General features: G+C 40.0%; 1 protein-coding gene across 9 annotated transcripts in view; it reads left to right on the forward strand.

Moving 5' to 3' along the window:
• Positions 1 to 20,349, forward strand: part of phactr4b (phosphatase and actin regulator 4b) — a 74,790-nt gene that overhangs the window by 35,696 nt on the left and 18,745 nt on the right. For 7 of the 9 annotated variants that reach the window (XM_062063270.1, XM_062063268.1, XM_062063269.1 and 4 more), the window contains 3 exons: positions 9,514 to 9,687; positions 10,533 to 10,613; positions 13,486 to 13,992. In XM_062063270.1, coding sequence (XP_061919254.1) covers positions 9,514 to 9,687; positions 10,533 to 10,613; positions 13,486 to 13,992 — 762 coding nt within the window. The remainder of the gene's footprint in view (positions 1 to 9,513; positions 9,688 to 10,532; positions 10,614 to 13,485; positions 13,993 to 20,349) is intronic. The other 2 variants (XM_062063266.1, XM_062063271.1) reach the window with 2 other exon arrangements.

The following is a 20,349-nucleotide window of genomic DNA, read 5'->3' on the forward strand; positions in this document are numbered from 1 at the left end:
AAATCGAACTTTTGTGTTGTGATAACAATAATATGGTGTTTAACAGTAAATGTTGTTTCTCGCCATGGTTCCACTACCCATTTTATTTGACCATTACTTTCCCTACAATTACTTTGGCTGTTGGAGGAACCTTTCTATGTTTAATATGTTAAAATCAGTGATCAGCAACCTTTTTGAGCCCAAGATTCTTAGTCTCTGCTGTGAACCGAGGCAAGATTAAGCATCTCGTCACGATAAGAGCAATGGTGGTTGAGGAGAGAAGGGGAGTGTTCAAGCTGATCGATGTGTTGCAACAGTAAGTTGTTGCCGCAGCGCAATTATTTTTTCAGATATCAATGTCATGCAAAGCGGGTTTGCGCAGTAAGCCGGTGTGTGGCGTGCGTCGGCACATCAGTTCGGGAGCATTGTCTAGCTTTTGAGGACTGAGCTCGAGGCTGGGGCCGGCAGGGTGCATGACTGGACTCCCTGAAGAGCGGCAAGTCTTGCTGACATGTTCAGGGGTTAATAGGTGCCTGTTGGCTGGTCTGTCGGTCACTCTCCGGTAGGGAAGGGCACTGATGTGATAATGTAAACATTTTCTTAATATTTGTGGAATCTACCATTAAAGTCCCAAAGCTTGACTGGTCGATCACAATTGACGGGTTGGCAACCCCTGGTCTTAATAAAAGTATCAGCTTTACTTGCTAAGAAAATGTTTTGCTAGATTTGCTGAAGTTTGGTCAATTCTGACTGGTCGATCACAATTGACGGGTTGGCAACCCCTGGTCTTAATAAAAGTATCAGCTTTACTTGCTAAGAAAATGTTTTGCTAGATTTGCTAAAGGTCTGTCAATTGTGACTGGTCGATCACAATTGACGGGTTGGCAACCCCTGGTCTTAAAGTATCAGCTTTACTTGCTTAGAAAATGTTTTGCTGGATTTGCTGAAGTTCTGCACGATATTCCGACATCCTACGTGATGTCGTCATACATGACATTAGGCCCTTTTCCACTTTAAAGGCCTACTGAGATGAATTTTTTTTATTTAAACGGGAATAGCAGATCCATTCTATGTGTCATACTTGATCATTTCGCGATATTGCCATATTTTTGCTGAAAGGATTTAGTAGAGAAAATCGACGATAAAGTTCGCAACTTTTGCTCGCTGATAAAAAAAGCCTTGCCTGTACCGGAAGTAGCGTGACTTCACAAGCGGTAGTGCTGCTCACAATTCCCCGTTGTTTACAATGGAGCGAGAGAGATTCGGACCGAGAAAGTGACGATTACCCCATTAATTTGAGCGAGGATGAGAGATTCGTAGATGAGGAACGTTACAGTGAAGGACTTGAGAGGCAGTGATGGACATATCTTTTTTCGCTCTGACCGTAACTTAGGTACAAGCTGGCTCATTGGATTCCACACTCTCTCCTTTTTCTATTGTGTATCACAGATTTGTATTTTAAACCATCTCAAATACTATATCCTCTTGAAAATGAGAGTCGAGAACGCGAAATGGACATTCACAGTGACTGAACATGTAAATACACGATTAATAATTCAGCTTTGCGAAGCTAAAAAAATAGAAGCTAACCTAGCTACGTAGCCAATGTGATAGCAGCAGTCTCAAATGCAGAATGAAACTAAATAAATAAAAAAACCTGACTGAATGGATGGACAGAAGATCAATAATACTATTAAACCATGAACATGTAAATACACGATTAATAATATTCCGCTTGGCGAAGCTAAAAAAACAGAAGCTAACCTAGCAACGTAGCCAACGCGATAGCGCCAGTCTCAAATGCAGATAGAAACTAAATAAAAAAAAACCCTGACTGGATGGATAGACAGAAGATCAATAATACTATTAAACCATGAACATGTAAATACACGATTAATAATATTCCGCTTGGCGAAGCTAAAAAAACAGAAGCTAACCTAGCAACGTAACCAACGCGATAGCGCCAGTCTCAAATGCAGATAGAAACTAAATAAAAAAAAACCCTGACTGGATGGATATACAGAAGATCAATAATACTATTAAACCATGAACATGTAAATACATGATTAATAATATTCCGCTTGGCGAAGCTAAAAAAACAGAAGCTAACCTAGCTGCATAGCTAACTTAGATGCGGTGGCGGGCGTTGTACGCTTTTGACGACACCCCGGCCGCCATCAGAGTCGGCAAGAAACATATATTTCCCCAAAGTTACGTACGTCACATGCACATATCGACACGCACGTACGGGCAATCGATCAAATGTTTGGAAGCCAAAGCTAGACTCACCGTAGTGCGTCTGTTATCCTGCTCAAAACACAACACAACCTCCTGGTGTTGGTGTTGCTGTAGTGCGCCGCTCCACCGGCTCCAACTTTCTTATTTGCAGTCTCCATTGTCCATTAAACAAATTGCTCAATCGCTTTATTAACAAGCGGTAACTGGTTGTAGTTCAAAAAGTAACGCACACACATACACGAGCTGCTGTTAGCCAAAAGTCACGCTCACACACACTCAAGTTCTCCGCCAACTCACTCGCGCATGCGCGTTCCCCAAACCCTTAAAGACACAGTACACTAATGGAAATATCACGGATATTACAGTATTGTACTTAGCCGCTAAGACACCGATCGATCCCACCTACAACGTTCTTCTTTGCAGTCTCCATTGTTCATTAAACAAATTGCATAAGATTCACCAACACAGATGTCCAGAATACTGTGGAATTTTGTCAAAGAAAACAAGAGGCTTTTCTATCGGGTCCGATGGGGTCCAACCACTTCCGTTGCTTTTGTGACGTCACGCGCATAAATCATATCCAAAGGAGTTTTTCAACCGGAAGTGTGGCGGGAATTTTAAAATTGCACTTAAAAAGTTAACCCGGCCGTATTGGCATGTGTTGCAATGTTAAGATTTCATCATTGATATATAAACTATCAGACTGCGTGGTTGGTAGTAGTGGGTTTCAGTAGGCCTTTAACTTCTTGGAACCATTTTTTTTATTGTTTTGTCCAGGCAAATCATATTGTTGATGTAGATGTCCATATTTGCTGTACAGATTTACTTTACAAAATAAGTGTGGGATACTTCTTTTGTTGCCTTATTTGTATTTGGCTTTATTAAATTGATTTACCGTATGTAATGTTTGGCGTAACCCAGGGGTCGGCAACCCGCGGCTCCGGAGCCGCATGCGGCTCTTTAACCACTCTGATGCGGCTCTTTAACCACTCTGATGCGGCTCAACTGCATACTTGCCGACCCTCCCGATTTTCCCAGGAAACTTACGAATCTCAGTGCCTCTCCTAGTAATCTCCCGGGGCAAATATTCTCCGATTTTCACCCTGACAACTTAATTAGGGGCGTGCTGGGATGGCTCAGCAATTATTATCCTCTATGGCCTGTACAAACAGCGCGCCAGCATGCCTATATGTTGTATGCAGCTTTTACTTGCACACATAGGAGACAGCAAGGCGTACTTGTTCAACAGCCACACAGCTTACACTGACGGTAGCCGTATGAAACAACTTTAACACATAAACACAACACAACAAATACCCAGAATCCCATGCAGCCCTAACGCTTCCAGTCTACATTATACACCCCCGCTACCACCAACCCCCCCCCACACATTCATTCATTGATGGTTTTATTTTTATCACTGTTTTACACAACACTTTCTGATGTATTATACATTGCAAGAATGTCCATATCTGCACAGGGTTAATTTCTGTCACTTTATCCTGCATTATCCAACATTTTTCCCCATCAGATTTGGACAACCATCTGTTGTTAAAAATCGTTTTTAATCCTATTTATTTTATATTGTTTTTTATATTGGTTTTATATGTAATTATTTTTTCTTTTTATTCAGTCATTGGTGGAGCTAAGGATAATATTTGAATATTGTTTTTAATATTGTTGTGCAGCACTTTGGAAACATTTTGTTGTTTAAATGTGCTATATAAATAAAGTGGATTGGATTGGATTGTCACACCTGCCAGCTTGTCCCATTTCAGTCCTAACATGTCCAAACACGCATTTACCTATGTAAACAAGTCATTACCTGTGGTTGTCTCTTTAATTGACTGCATGGCTGCCAGCTACTCCGTGATTTGAAAGTCTGCAGTTATCCCACGTAAGAAGATGAGCAGCTGGGCGGTGTCACGTACATTGCAGCTCTCATCCAAAGTTAGCGAAAAACAGTCCAAGTCTCCGGGCATACAGCGCAACAGAGTCCAATAAGCACTCCTTATTAAACTCCCCGTCAGAAAACGCCTTACTTTTTCTGGCGCTTTTGTGAGAAATGACGAAACTTGTCCTGACAGCTGCATCTCTGGGGGTGTGAAATATTGCAAAAAGTCCTTGTTGGGTTTGCAGTTTTACCATCAACGCATCAGCCTCCCTTGCGCGCGCTTCATCAGACACATTCCGGTATTTTCCCTCGTGCTTTGTCATGTAGTGGCGATTCAAATTATATTCTTTAAACACAGCAACATGTGTACCACAAATTAAGCACACGGCTTTACCTTTAATTTATTTAGAGAAATACTTGGCAGTCCATGTCTTGTTGAAAACACGGCATTCGTCATCAACTTTTCTCTTTTCAGCGTGTCATCACTTGTCGCTGTGCACCTTCCCTCACAGGTTACACATGGACATACGCCCACAAATAACACTTTTCAAAATAAAAGCAGCACAGTTGTTTTGCGCGCACGACATAGATGTTTTTTAAACTTTATTTTGTAATTTGTGAATGCGTTGTTCAATTCACTCACAATCGCACACGCGCATACGTCCACACGGAAGTAATACAAATAACGCTTTTCAAAACAAAAGCAGCACCGTTGTATTGCACACTCGACATACATACTTTTTAAAATGTATTTTGTAATTTATGATTGGACTCACGCGGGCCGGACAGGGGTGCACAAAGGGCCAGATGCCCAGGTCTGCCCTAGAGGGACAACATTAATACATGTTTTGTGATACATGATTATATGCATGTGTGTGTGTGTGTGTGTGTGTGTGTGTGTGTGTGTGTGTGTGTGTGTGTGTGTGTGTGTGTGTGTGTGTGTGTGTGTGTGTGTGTGTGTGTGTGAGACAATAATAAACAAACAAATCCATACATAAGCCGGCAAAGCAGCGATGCAGCCCCGGAACCCACTGTCCACCGAGAACCAGCCGATCCATTCCCCCCTCCTCTCACAGGTCTGGCCGCGTGACCCCTCCAAGAACAACCCACGACAAGCCCACACTCAGACGTCGGAACCACATTGGGCGTGAAGGACGGCGCGGCAGAGTGCGGGGGCAGGCCCGGGCCAACACTCAACAAGCCAACCAACACGACTACAAAGGAAGACGGCAAGTCCGCCAGTCCCGACAACCACTACATGCCCGAGCTGCCACAAACCACAACAGTGGCCACCCCCTCGCACCGGACCCAGTAGCCACGGGCGCCGGCACCACAAAAACACGGCAGCAAAAACAACGGTTGCAATATCCCCGATAACCAGCACAACCCAATCAAATTAAAACAACCGGAAAAACCACGACCAAAACAACACTCCGAAAAGACCATGGAAACCAGCAAGCGCCAGTCCGGCAGTCAGCCCAAATGCCAACACGCAAACATGAGACAACACCACCGCCCCACCAAGAAACTCCACCTCCCAACCCAAACCTGTACAAACACACCACCGCCCACACAACCGAGCCACAGCACCCACACCAAACAAGAGGGCCGCTCTTCCCCCGCATCAAGCCACCAACACAAATCCCACAGCGTGAAGCCAGAAGAGACAGGCACGGACCCTGCCGAACGGGGTTTCTGGAACTATAGGTTCCTGTAGAAGTGTGTGGTTTGTGTTTCTACCGCATTTCACAGTTCAGGGTAGCTTATACCAACCAGTCTGCTGACATATGGAGGAGTGGTTTTCTATATTTCTACATTAATAGGAATTAAATACAAACCAATAAGATACAAATCAATATGATGATTTAAAAACAAAGTGTACTCAATTGTTCATGAAAAGACAGGCTTTTGTCCTCAGTGTCCAACAGTCAGAAAGTCGTCCCCTCAGTAAATGATGAAGTCATGACGATCAGGCGATTCCTTTTAGCCCATTTCAGCTGTAAATTACAATATACAGTGGAACCTTGAGCTACGAATGCCTCTATTTGCAACCTTTTCAGTTAAAGAATGTTTAGATTGAGCTAAATATGCCTCTGTGGGTCAACCATGTCTCGGTGCACGATTCATCTATTCATTCATATTTTTTTTTCTTGTGACCCGCTAAAAGCCTTAGGGCGCTGCCATTTCAACGGCATTAATTCCTGCTTATGCGTCACAACCATTTTGGAGAGGCGGGCCCCCTAAATCACATCCTGCTTATGTTCTGTACACCGTCATTTTGAAGAGACGGACCCACCGTTTTCTCTGTTTACATTATGCCAGCATTACCTGGTCGCATTTTGTCTGCTTCACCGCGTGTTTCTTTTCTCACCATTCACAAAGCTCTGTCTGTTTTGTTACTCAACATGGGTCCATAAAAAGCCAACAAAGCCTGGAAAGGAGGAGGGAATCACTCTCGACTTAAAAACAATTTTCAAGTAGTAGGCCTACGGTGCACAGATTTCAAATTTGGCTCGCAAGTACGGAAGGAACAAATCCACTATTGAAACCATAATTTAGAAATAGGACATTTTATATGGTTGCACACTTTGCAAAGGGGGTTAAATATCTTCGAAATGACAGAAAGAAAACACAGGACCAAGTAGAAAAGCTGCTTCTCGTTTGGATTAATGTGAAACGGCTAGCGGGTGATAGCATTTCCGAGGCTATCATCTGCGAGAAAGCTTGCCATTTATATGGCAATTTGATGGCCAGAGGTGACCATCTTGGAACGAGCATGTGAGAAAAATTTAAGGTGAGCCATGGCTGGTTCAAAATTCAAAAAGAGAACAAGTAGCCACAAGGTGGTGCACCATGGCGAGGCTGCTAGCTCCGGAAAAAAAGTCTGCTGCAGAGGAGTTTGTCAGGCACTATGAAGATTTTATCGCCCAAGGCAGCTTTGTCCCACAGCTAGTGTTTAACTTTGACGAGACTGGGCTTTTTTGGGAAAAGATGCCTATGCGGACCTATATTACAGCTAAGGGGGAAGGCATTACTGGGACACAAGCAGATGAAAGATCACATCCAATGTTCCCTCTAATTTTTCATGAGTGTGAGCAAACGCAAAAACTCCCTGAGCATTCAGTGGAACCCATGTGAGCAACATCAGACGTGCACACTGTGGCTACACCAGCAGCACACCTGTACTAAACCTGACTAAATAACAAGTTCAATCTCCATCCATCCATCCATTTTCTACCGCTTGTCCCTTTCGGGGTCGCTGGAGCCTATCTCAGCTGCATTCGGGCGGAAGGCGGGTTACACCCTGGACAAGTCCCCACCTCATCGCAGGGCCAACACAGATAGACAGACAACATTCTCTTATTATTATAATCAAATGACAGCAGTCATTTCCATTTCTAATATAAGTGTTTAGGCACACTTACAATGACAATAACAAAATATATTGTTTTTCATGAACTGTGTACTTGTATTGTTTGTCTGGGTGGAGGTCCTGCTTTGGAAATAATTTGTACCCCTTTCAGACATTGCATTTAGTTCCCATTAAAACATTCACATGTTGCACAATGAGATGTAAGCAGGGGATCATGTGTACATTCCTCCAACTTCCTGTTTGTAAAAAATATATTTTTATTAGTATTTATTTAATATACTAACAGCATTTCATGATTAATATTTATAAATTAAGATTCCTACTAAATGAGACTAGTATAAGCACACATTTGATTGGTAAATCATAGTGTAACGACCTGGAATGACACTTTATGTGTGGTGTTGGAGTTGTCCGACTTTTTGTGTGGCTGTAAACGCATCACTGGCTAAGTGCCATATCTCATGGTGATGACACAATAACATCGGATTTAGCGTTCACTCAGATTGAGGCTAATATCTACATATATGGTCCTTCGCTGACTTTTTACAACATGTAATGTAACAAAGTAAAAAGTGAACATTTGATGTGATATAACTTTGTTCCACTTTTGTACTGCCTCTGTTATTTCACATTTATCCAACAAAGTCTCAGAATACTAAGCAGCTGAGGTTGCCACTTCGAGTCCAGCGGAATACTTCATGCTTATCTGTAAATACTTTTAAAAGAGTCCGTCCACTTCTAGTAGCTTTGTGTATTGAAATTAAGTTTGCAAAAAAATACAAATGATATTAAACTGCATAGAGTATAAAGACTACAGCTGAGTATAAACATTGCCCGATAGTTTCACTGGTCACTGTTCTTTAGCACAAATATGCCCTTACAAAAGTTCATTTTTTTCCTCTTTCTCTCTGTTGTAAAGTACAAACCCATTTCCATATGAGTTGGGAAATTGTGTTAGATGTAAATATAAATGGAATACAATGTTTTACAAATCCTTTTCAACCCATATTCAATTGAATGCACTACAAAGACAAGATATTTGATGTTCAAACTCATAAACTTTATTTTATTTTTGCAAATAATAATTAAACTTAGAATTTCATGGCTGCAACATGTGCCAAAGTAGTTGGGGAAGGGCATGTTCATCACTGTGTTTCATGGCCTTTCCTTTTAACAACACTCAGTAAACGTTTGGGAACTAAGGCGACACATTTTTTTAGCTTCTCAGGTGGAATTCTTTCCCATTCTTGCTTGATGTACAGCTTAAGTTGTTCAACAGTCCGGGGGTCTCCGTTGTGGTATTTTAGGCTTCATAATGCGCCACACATTTTCAATGGGAGACAGGTCTGGACTACAGGCAGGCCAGTCTAGTACCCGCACTCTTTTACTATGAAGCCACGTTGATGTAACACGTATGTTGTAATATGAACATACAAGAAATAAGACATAAACAAGTTGTCCTCGTATACTGTAATGGCGGTCGTGTGTTCGAAAAATATATTTTTTAGGAACGTCCCAAACTGTGTTCAACCAATCAGCGGTCAACAGTACAGCCCCCCCCCTCTAAAGTTCCTGGAACTATTTGAAAGTCCCATCTCGCTACTCGGAATTAAAAATAGTTCCTGTGGAACTAAATCTACCTGGGTAGTTTTTGGTGGAAACACAGGGGGAACTCTATTTACCAGGGTAAAAGGGTAAGTTCTGGAAAAAGTTCCTGCATTGGAAAAGGGCCTATAAAGTTGTTTTTTTATGTCACATTAGAGACATATTTTTTGACCAAAATTGTGGTCCCTCCCAATTATACAATTTGAGAGTCCTCTAGCATCAGAGGTTTCACTCCAAATGCTAATGTGTGTCGTCCATTTTAAGATGAACTAAAGCAGACTAGTTTGTCATGATCAGCTTGCCAGATTAAACAACTGGGACACAAAATGTTAGTTTGGTGTTCTTTTCCTCTTAACAGGATTATAAGGAAATGTCTTGTGTTCTACAAGTGCCAACTTGTATAATCGGCATGCTTTAATTTCAGATGATGAAGAAGACGAGCAGCACCACAGCACGAAGGTGGCAGAGGCGAGCAGCACGGGAGAAAGCACCCCTCCCCCAAAACGCAAGGGAAAGTTTTCCAGTCTTGGCAACATTTTCAAACCGTGGAAATGGCGAAAGAAGAAAAGCAGCGAGAAGTTCAAAGAAGCATCAGAAGGTTTGATTTGTGAATTTGTTTATGGAAAGCTTTTTCTTTTCACTGTTCTGTATAAACAGCACTGACACCGATTTGGAGGATGTAGTTGTACCTTCAATATTTTACTTTTGGAGGTGGTATCAAAGCTGTGTAACAAAGGCAGAGTCATACCATTTACCAGGAATGTGGGGATATTGGTGTGACATTTCACACTTATTAATCCTTGTTAACTTTTTTAAAGCAATTGTCGCTGTTCAACATATATTGTATGTCACACCGGACGCTGTTGCTGATGTCGTCACGCATGTAATTATCTGATTGCCGGATGCTGGTTTTAAGTGCACACAGTTGTGAAAATATAATATAGCTAGGTTCAGTGTGAATCACATAGGTGTTGTGTTCTCTGGTCTGGACCTCAGCATACAGAGTAAGGGGTGCGATGTGCAGGCAAGAAGTCAGTTTAATGAGGAAAAACACACGTGGTGCAAAACATCTAGTGGAGCATGGAGGTGCAGAGAAGACAAATGTTGAGGTACAAAGATCCAGCACTGGCAAGGAAAACGGGTGTGATGACAGGATACAACAGGAAGTGAAGGTGCAGCAAAACAAGTACCAGGAAATAATACAAAACACAAGAAAATATCAAACCAAGTCGAAACTGTCTTGTGTGATCATGAGAGAAGGCTCGTCTGATTTTCTGCTATGGCTCTGATGTGGCTAGTAGTGCACCTTGAACAATGACAGGCACGAGTATGATACCTTCTTGTTTAGGGGCCTTGTAACTATAATCATTAAATTCTGTAACATAGTCACATTTCTCAATGTGTTACCATTTAATGGTGCATACATTTTTGTCTTAATGGCAGAACTGGAGAGAAGAATGTCAACGAGGCGTACCCGTCAGGAGCTAATAGAACGGGGATTGCTGAAGGAGGTTCCGGACAATGGTACAAGTCTCTCTGTGATTCTTCTGATCTTTGCAAAGCAGCGTCTTTATCTGCCCTTTCTAAAGTAGCAGTTCTGATGCTGTTGCACCCACGCGGTCGGCAAAGTGAAGTCATCAGTACATTATGGCAGGAACACTGTAGTCACATCTAGCAGGTGTCTTCAGGCGCACTGTAATGGGAAGAAAAGTGACCGACTAGGCCTTGAAAAGAGTAAAATATTAGTCCTTTTAAGTCTAGATGATATTTTTGTTTGTTGCACAAATTCCTGACGCCCCCCCATGGTGTCAGTGACTTATTTAGAAAATGTCAACTGTCCTTTCACCTTGCATATTGATTTACTTTTAAATGCGTAGAGCTGAAGTAAAGTGGAACATATGGTTCCCTGCTGAAACATATCTTTGAAAGGGGTGTGCGCAATCATAATGCAGTGGGGGTTTGTTGCAGAAGCTAATTTTTTAAACTCACAGCTGCACCTTCAGCATACCAACACACACACATGCGCACATACACACACACACTTATCCATGTCCACATTGTATGTTTTTTATGACTGTGGGGATAAACTGCAACCATTGATTATTGTCAGTATCAAATAAACAATTTATGTCATTCATGTGATGCAGGGGAAAGTATTACACTTACGGACACAGCCCACAAATATGTCCTATGCTTAGTAAATTAAATATTTGTGAACCACAAATCAATAAATATTTGCTAAATAAATGGCCAAAAAATAAACAATGAAGCTTCTAATAATTAACTATAGAGCGTTTAGGCTCTGTATGGACACTTGACTACCGTATTTTTCGGATTATAAGTCACAGTTTTTTTCATAGTTTGGCCGGGGGTGCGACTTATACTCTAGAGCGATTTATGTGTGAAATTATTAACACATTACCGTAAGATATCAAATAATATTATTTATCTCATTCGCGTAAGAGACGAAGCAAATGTCAGCAATCGTCACACACACGTCAACCATCAAGAACTCGGCGGGGGCGGGTCATGGCAGAAGTGCATTGTGGGTCATGGGATGCTAACTGCTACTGCTACACAGCACACTGCTACAACATTGGCGGTAACTTATAAAAACTGAGAAGTGCTGAACAAAAATGGCACCGAAAAGGAAATCATATACTGCAGATTACAAGCCGGACGTAGTAAAATATGCAGCAGAAAACGGCGATCGAGCAGCAGAAAGAAAGGACGCTAGTGGCGCATACCAGGAGCGACAACGAGGAAGAAAATTTCATCGGATTTAGCGATCAGGAGTGACAGATTGTTTGGTAAACGTATAGCATGTTCTATATGTTATAGTTATTGAATGACTCTTACCATAATATGTTACGTTAACATACCAGGCACGTTCTCAGTTGGTTATTTATGCGTCATATAACGTACACTTATTCAGCCTGTTGTTAACTATTATTTATTTATTTTAAATTGCCTTTCAAATGTCTATTCTTGGTGTTGGATTTTATCAAATAAATTTCCCCCAAAAATGCGACTTATACTCGAGTGCGACGTATATATGTTTTTTTCCTTCTTTATTATGCTTTTTCGGCCGGTGCGACATATACTCCGGAGCGATTTATAATCCGAAAAATACGGTAAATGTCTGCATCAATAGAATTTTTTTTGGTATGATTTATCATACTAATGGGAATAACTCGAGGGATTTTATTTTATTTTTTTAAACTATGAAATTCTATTTCAATACCAGTGTTGGGAATGTAACGATAGGAACATTTCATATCATTGTTATCGTGACCAAAATTATCACAGTTATAATTTGTATTGCAGCGTTGTTCAATGTGCTCAAAAAGTACTTACACACTGAAATCTTTTATACAAAGTTATTTTTTAAATAACTGAAATAAATAGAGACACTGTTAGAAACCCCACTATTTTGCATGTTTTGTTTTTGTAATGCTTTACTGATAGTGTTTTAGTCTTACTGTAGTATTTTATCTGTTTTAATGGCTAAGGTTTTATTGTTTTAAATATTGGTTTGTACTGTATCATTTTCAGATTTAAGTGAAAAGTGCGTAACATTATCCATAAATCCATAAATACATCCATCAATCCATTTTCTACCGCTTGTCCCTCTCAGGGTCGCGGGGGGTGCTGAAGCCTATTCCAGCTGCAAATCAAATCTATTATTATTACTCCTTATTTCTGGCAGGCATTGTGGCATCCTACTCTGTTAAGCAGTCCTTGAACGCACGGTAAAACACCTATGTCTCGTATTCATCTGAGTAAAGAACGATCACTCAAGGTTCAATGTGCACAGTTGAATAGCTTAGTAGCTTAGAAAGCAATGACTTTATATACATTTAGATTAGGGTGTGTCATTTCTTAATGGGGAAAAACGTTAATACCTCTTATGTTAATGTTGCCATCTAAGATGGTGAGCTGGCACCAGTCGGTCTAAGAGTTTATCAAAATGCAGCTATCAATCACGGTTTTTCGATCATTTTAATTTTAAAACGGTAATACTAACCGTCAGGAGATTTACCACGGTTATCATTAATACTGATAATCGTTGCGTTCCTCACCAGTGTCTTTGTGCCTAATCTGAAAAACTCAAGGAATCCTGTTGGTGTAACTCAACTTTCTGTAGTTGACGTCATGTTGTGCTTCGTAATGCCTAAATATTTTTAGATGAATTAATCAGCACCACTACTAGGTTGCAACTAAGTAGCTCACTCCATTGTTGCCTCAATCAATGCCACACACACAATCAATTCTTAGCAATTGAAAATGTATTAACTATTGCCATGCCAATACTTAATTTAGGCATGCAGTGAAAGAAATGCTATGCTTTTCCAAAAAAGTCAAATAAAACAATAGTTATCATTTTTTACTTGAGATGCAGATGGAGCAGCCCAAAGCCTGAAGCAGCCGTACGTGAAGAATGGTCACACTCTGCCTGTGAGTGGAGGAGCAGGGCAAAGTTCTGGAAGGAGCAACCAGGGCCGAATCCCTTCCGATTCAGACTATAGGATAAACCCTACATGGCTCCCCCAAACGGACGACCATAAGGGCCGATCTCCTTCAGATGGAGGTCGTCGGAGAGGTCAGGCCTCTAGGGGTTCTGGACCGCCGCCGGAAGAAGCACAGAGAGGAAGCGGTGTGATGGGCCCTCGTGTACATGTGGAGAACGAGTGGAAGTCTAACATGGCCCGGCACGGTCAGGTTTACAATCAGATTGACGACGGCCGAAGCGGGGACCAGCTTCACCTTGAAAATGGACAGAGGAGATCTGGGCTCCAGAAAGCTCCATCAGAGGATGGCAGGAGGAGTCGGCCGACTGACGTGGACTGGAAGCCTACACTGCCTCGACATGCATCTGCTGAAGAGGGAAGGGCTCGTAGAGGTGAGTCCCTGTGTGCATCATTTACCTTTCGTAACTTTACATTGGAAGTGTGCTAGATACGCAATGGCCTCCTTCATTAGATCTTAAAGGGTGCTAGCGTGTTTCACTGCTCTCCGGTTTCCCTGTCAGGTGCTGTCCTCCCAGATATAGGCAAGTTTTTGACAGCTCCCAGGGGCCCTGCTCCAGCTTCTTTTTCAGGAACATTGGGACATAGCGTGTCCTCTCATCTCCTCTCCTAATTAATGTGGCACAATCATTATACTCATCAGTGTCCTTTAACGCTCACAATCTTAAGACATTTAACACTGGAATAACTGATAAAGATGCAAAGTTGATTGCTTTTAAAAGCCACATTACTCTTTGTGAAACAATGGTGTTAAGTGCTCTTTTTAGATTTAGGTTGTCATAGTCTGATGAAGGACCTTGTGCAGTGGACGCACTGTGCTTCTGATTGACTAGGTAGAATAGCATCAAGGATAGCTCATCTTGAACCATGCAAGTTTTCTAACAATGTTTTCATCAATTCCAGTGGAATTACATTAGGAAGAAATTATCGATTCTTTGATGCATCTCGATTGAAAGGTGGACCATTCTGAATTGCCACTTGTCCCTAAATCGATTATTTATGTATGTTAAAGTAATACAGACAGTTCTAAAACGCAGATGTACAGTAATTCGGACATAAACCGAAGTAGGAGGAATAGAGGAGCTATGCTAACTGCAGCGCTAAGTTAGCTTGCATGTGAAGTAGTGATACAAAAAATGAATAAATGCTTTGTACACCTCAACATAAGTCTAACTGGAACCACATTAAAGCAGAAGCTAATTATCTAAAAAGAGGAAATGACAAAGTATACCAATAGATTAATAATAAGTCAGGACAGTGTCCCTGTGGGTCCTTATAAAAAATAGAAAAATGTTCTACTTATAACTTACTTTCTTGTGGTCTATATAACATGTAAGGGTGATTCTTTGGTCACAATTATGCATCTTCAAGCTGCTTTCTTCTCTTCAGGATGCGCCATTTTGTGGGCGGTCTTATTTACACAAAAACAGCTACCAATAGGTAAAAAAAAAGGTTTTGCATAATAGGGTCCCCTTAAATACAAGGCCATAAAATAGTTTGGAATGTCTGGGATTTTCAAAAGGTAGGTATTAAATTTGATATTGGACCGAGCCAGTAAAATGTCTCCAAGATCTGTTGTGTTGTACTTTTTAAACACTTTTCTATTAGTTGTAGCATAACAAAATAAAATGTAAACAAAAGATGGTAGGGGACAGCTCAATATGTAATCCAAAGGATCCCTTAGCTGCACCTGTGTTCTTCGCTGTTCCTCTTAATGTGCCGTTCAAAAGACTGGCTCATTCATTGTACTACGTACTTTTTAGAAGTCAACCGCTGGTAACTCGTTTCTATCATTGAAGCAATCACTGGCAGCAGTTAGATTTGATCAAAATATTTAAAATATACACAAAATATTCTGGAATACAATGAACAATTTAATTTGACTTGTATCTTCATTGTAAGCATTCCATAAGATGGTGTCATAGCTTCATGCTTTGACAAAATAACATCACTATTTGGAATTTCCCTTCATCTAAAAAACGTGTGTGGCACAAAATAAACTACACTGGCTCTGGATAACTTCCAGGTTGATAAAGTGATAAAAATAAAATGTTCAGAAAATATATAATTAAAACTAGAATAACAAATAAAACATGTCTTTTTTTGCAATGAAGCTAACTGACGTGGGTTTTACAGCCACAAAACACAGTGAGACAAATTAATGAGCTAAAAATAGCCACTTTCTTAACATTATGTCATACACCAATTATAGTTCCATCAGCCAGCAAATAAAACAGCTTTTGGTTATTTGGTTATTAAATACTTTATTTGCAATGACCAATCAGTGCGCTATTTTCCTGCCTGGTATTTATCTTCTTCTTTTTTTTTATAAACTTCGATGGTCCAATTTTCCTAGGATACAATTGGAATGTAAGAAGTCCATTTAAGGTGTAGGTGGGAGCTGCAGGCCCCAAACAAGACTTGCTTTATTTAAGCAGCTTGCATTTCTAACATTTGATTAATGCACCCTGTTGTTCCCTAAATGTGTGCATGCATAGTAAGTTAAACCTGTTAAATAGAACATTTTTATGTTAGTTGTCATTTTTGCCCAGATATACAGTAACCTTAATTTTTCGATTTAGAGGTCTTAAAATGATCTAAAATGTTTTGAAAGCTCTTGAAAAATGTGTAGATACCCTGCAAAAAAAGAGAATGATATCCACAGAGTGCGACAACAATGTTAGCCATAGATATGAATGGGTAGATAGTAGGCACCTCTTTGACTGGGGCCAACGTGTCTGTGTATTCTGTTTCTGTGGTTTTAAAAGGAATGGAAATTTAAACAACAACAATGCCTTCCTACCAAGTAAGGACTTTGATTTATTGTATTACTTAGTAGGCTGCTAAAAAAAATGTCATGTATCCGGGGCCGGCTCTACATAGGGGCAAAAGGGGGTGCCCCCTCAAATAAATGTCTTGCCCCATCAAATCAAAATGTTTGAATTTGAGAAAGTACATTTTAATGTAGCCACAAAACGTATAAATTTGCCCCAGTAGCGGAGGAATCCGCTGAAAAAAGGACACGCTGTAGTAGATAACATCTTCCCTCTTTTGGGGACGGCAAGGCGAAGTTGGGAGAGTGGCCGTGCCAGCAATCTGAGGGTTACTGGTTCAATCCCCACCTTCTACCGTCCTAGTCACGTCCGTTGTGTCCTTGAGCAAGACACTTCATCCTTGCTCCTGATGGGTCCTGGTTAGCGCCGTGCATGGCAGCTCCCGCCATCAGTGTGTGAATATGTGTGTGTGAATGTGGAAATAGTGTCAAAGCGCTTTGAGTTCCTTAAAAAGGTAGAAAAGCGCTATACAAGTACAACTCATTTACCATTCTTTCCATCACATGTGTAAGGCTCTGCTAGTCTGCGCCGACGCAGACACACAAACCCCTCCCTTCAGCCCTCAGTAAACCAGTGTTGACAAATATAAAAACGAGACTAATAGTTGTCAGAGCCAAAATCCAATCATATTTAATTTTGTCATTTTAATGGGTGGGATAAGTTCAGAATATATCCAATCACAGTTTTTTAATACCGTACAATATGACAGAGGGTGGGAGTTAGCGAAGAAGGTGGCCAATCTGATGTGTTTCCTTCGGAAATGAGGAAGTTCAAGTTGAATGTCTCACAGGCAGTGCTAAAACATGTGAGGCCGCAAAAAAGTTGAAAATCAGTAATCAGGTCTGAGGGTGAATGATCTATTACTAATTGCAATGTTGAAAAGGGATTTGAGTCGGAGTGAGGAAAGCAGTGACTTTGATGAGGAACGATTTCGCAGGAAGAGGTTTTGGAGTATCTCATCAATTAGCAGTGAGAAAGAGAGTTGTGCGAAATAAGACCGATGGTGAGGCGGAGTTCATAGTAATACTAAAATTCAAGGGAGCACCAGGTGCAATTATTCAGTTCCTCTGTGGAAACATAGGTGACGCAAAGAGGGCTAATGTATATTACAATGATGACCCAATAATAGTGTGTAAGAGTGAGAGGCAAAGAGAAAAGGCATTTTAACTTAAGTCTTTGCGTCTGTTAAGTGAGCAGAGTAAGGCCTGCCATCCATTTTGTGTCCCTGTCTTTATTATAATGCAATATATACACTGATCATCAAAACGCCCACAATACTGGGAGGAGATCATGCAAATATAATTATTTAGCGCGTGCAATGTGATTCATCAACATTCATCTCCGTTGTGCGAGCACTATTTAGTGTTTTATTTAGTAATTGTGCAAATTGACACTTTCTCACACGACTGCAGGATCAGTGCTGCACAGACACAATGGACAGATGACCATCCTCCATCATTCGTGTACGTTTCAACATATTTGGATAGTCAGAAATAATACACATTAGACATATTGTCTATTCGGCAACATCATTTTAAAGCTGCTAGAGGACTTAAGAGGCTGATTAAAACAAATTCAATTGATGGGTTTTGGTGTCCATTTGTATTTTTTTTAAATGACTTTCGGAGTTTTCACAAAGATTATATATATATATATATATATATATATATATATATATATATATATATATATATATATATATATATACAGGTATATATATATATTCCTTCTATGAAAAAAACTTTTTGAAGTCTGCATTTTTGCAGCGGTAAAAAAAAATGTGTCAATGTAGATGCACTGCACGACTGCTTCTAAAATACCCATAAAAAGTGGTAGATGTCTCCTGCATGTTTGAAAACATAACAAAATGTCAGAGCTAGGAGAATGATAACATGAATGTGCAGTAAATCACAGTGTCTCCGTTGTGATGCCCTTATAGTACAGTACACGCAAAATCTTCATTTAAATAAAGCGGTCCGCACAACTTTTTAATTGTACACACAGTCTTAGTAAATCACACTCAACACACCCACTAATAGTAAATGCTAGTTTATAGGTTGCAGTGCGTGGTTTTTGGATCTTAATAAATGAAGCTCTTACTGTAGCTAACAACCAAATTCCATTAAGAAGGCAATGTTACTACTGTATTAGCACAGAAAAATAGTGCCGGAGCATGATGGAGCAGCGTGTACACATTTATAATCAAATTGTAGCCCCTGGATCAAAATCGAACGGTGAGGTGCCTAAAGATTTCCACCTCTACCAGTTATGTAGGCGCACAACGAGCTGATCACTCAATGCTGAGTCTTCACGGCGTGATGTTTGCATCATTTTTCGCCTTTTACGTATATCCCTCCAGCCAGGGTGGAGACTTTCTGAGACTCTGTCTCCTGAATTTTATGTGTAGACAATAAATCAGCTTATTAAATAGTGTACAGTAATATTGACACCAAAACAAAAAATGTTTTTTTAAAATACGTTAATTATTTTAACAATATTAATGTGCAACATACTTTAGTTAAACATGTCTCATAATTATGCACTGGTATTGAAAATAATCCACTCCATTTCACAAGCAAAATAGTCCGGTGCATTCTTCTGGGGTTTACACGTTTAAACATGTATGAAAAGATGCACAAAACAGGCTCATTGCAGTCATTATTGCAGCAATACAACACATTCTCTACTGCAGCTTTCTTGCTAAATACATTTGTACTTTAAATTTAGCTTTTTTTTGGTCGATATTATTTAATGCAAATTGGTCTTATGAACAAATATTTTTGTTAAATGTAGAGGTAGTAGTAGGATGAGGAGTTTATCCATTTATATGGTTCCTTGGTTACAAACAGCTGTCTGAGGGCAATCATAACTACAATGTTGCCCGTAATCTAGGTAGGGTATCTTTCTATTATTTATTGGAGAATGTTAATATATTGGTTGAACACTGGATCCATTCTAGATTTTAGGAGGACGTTGGGGATGGGAATTGATAAAATATTTCCGGTTCTGATTCTACTTTTGATTCTGCTTAACAATTTGGTTCCTTAACGGTTCTTTTATCGATTCTTATTTGGGGGAAAAAGAGAACAGAAATGTGGATTAGCATCAATTTGGTTTGGTTTGTTTCATTTGGAGGTAACATGACCTTACAAAGCCAACAGTGAGCACTTAGGAGACACATAGCATATAAAAAAATAACTTATGAGGAACAAAATATTCTTGTGTAAAATTTGACAAAATAAAACACATTTGGAAAATATGCAAAAATTTAACATTTCGTAACATTTTCAAAACTTTTAAGCATCTTTTGTCATCTCCTAAGAAAAAATACTGGTGAAACTCAAAATACTAGAATGGTTTGTTTAGTTTTTCAAGGTGAAACTATCATTTACATAACACGCAACTCAAGACATTTCAAGCCTGCTTTTGATAAAATGTTGATGTTTATGACTTACAGCTTATGAATACCTTGAATTGAAAATCTCAGAAAATGTGGGGTCTTTAAAAAAGCTATGATCATCGAAACTATAATAAAGCCTTGAAATATTTCACTTTGCATGTAATGAGTTAATATTATGTATTAGATTGACATTTGAAATTGATTTGCTGAGATGCATGGACTTTTACACAATATTCACATTTTTGGAGTTTCAACTATATAATGGCAATGACTTAGTGAAAATGTGGTTTCGGGAAAACATTGAACTTTCCTCCAACTACAATTGAACGTTCACTTCTTGAAAATCAGAAGCAGTGTGGCAAATTGCTACAAGGTTTTGACCCCAAACTTAGTCACTGTTTGTCTGTCCTGCTTGTTCTTTCCCTACCATGCTAAAAGGAGACGCTATAGTGCCGGGCTGCTGACATGAACTGGAGCTAGTACTTACTGCCCGCCTG

The sequence above is a fragment of the Entelurus aequoreus genome, linkage group LG11, assembly GCF_033978785.1.
Source record: "Entelurus aequoreus isolate RoL-2023_Sb linkage group LG11, RoL_Eaeq_v1.1, whole genome shotgun sequence".
NCBI classification, from domain to species: Eukaryota; Metazoa; Chordata; class Actinopteri; order Syngnathiformes; family Syngnathidae; genus Entelurus; species Entelurus aequoreus.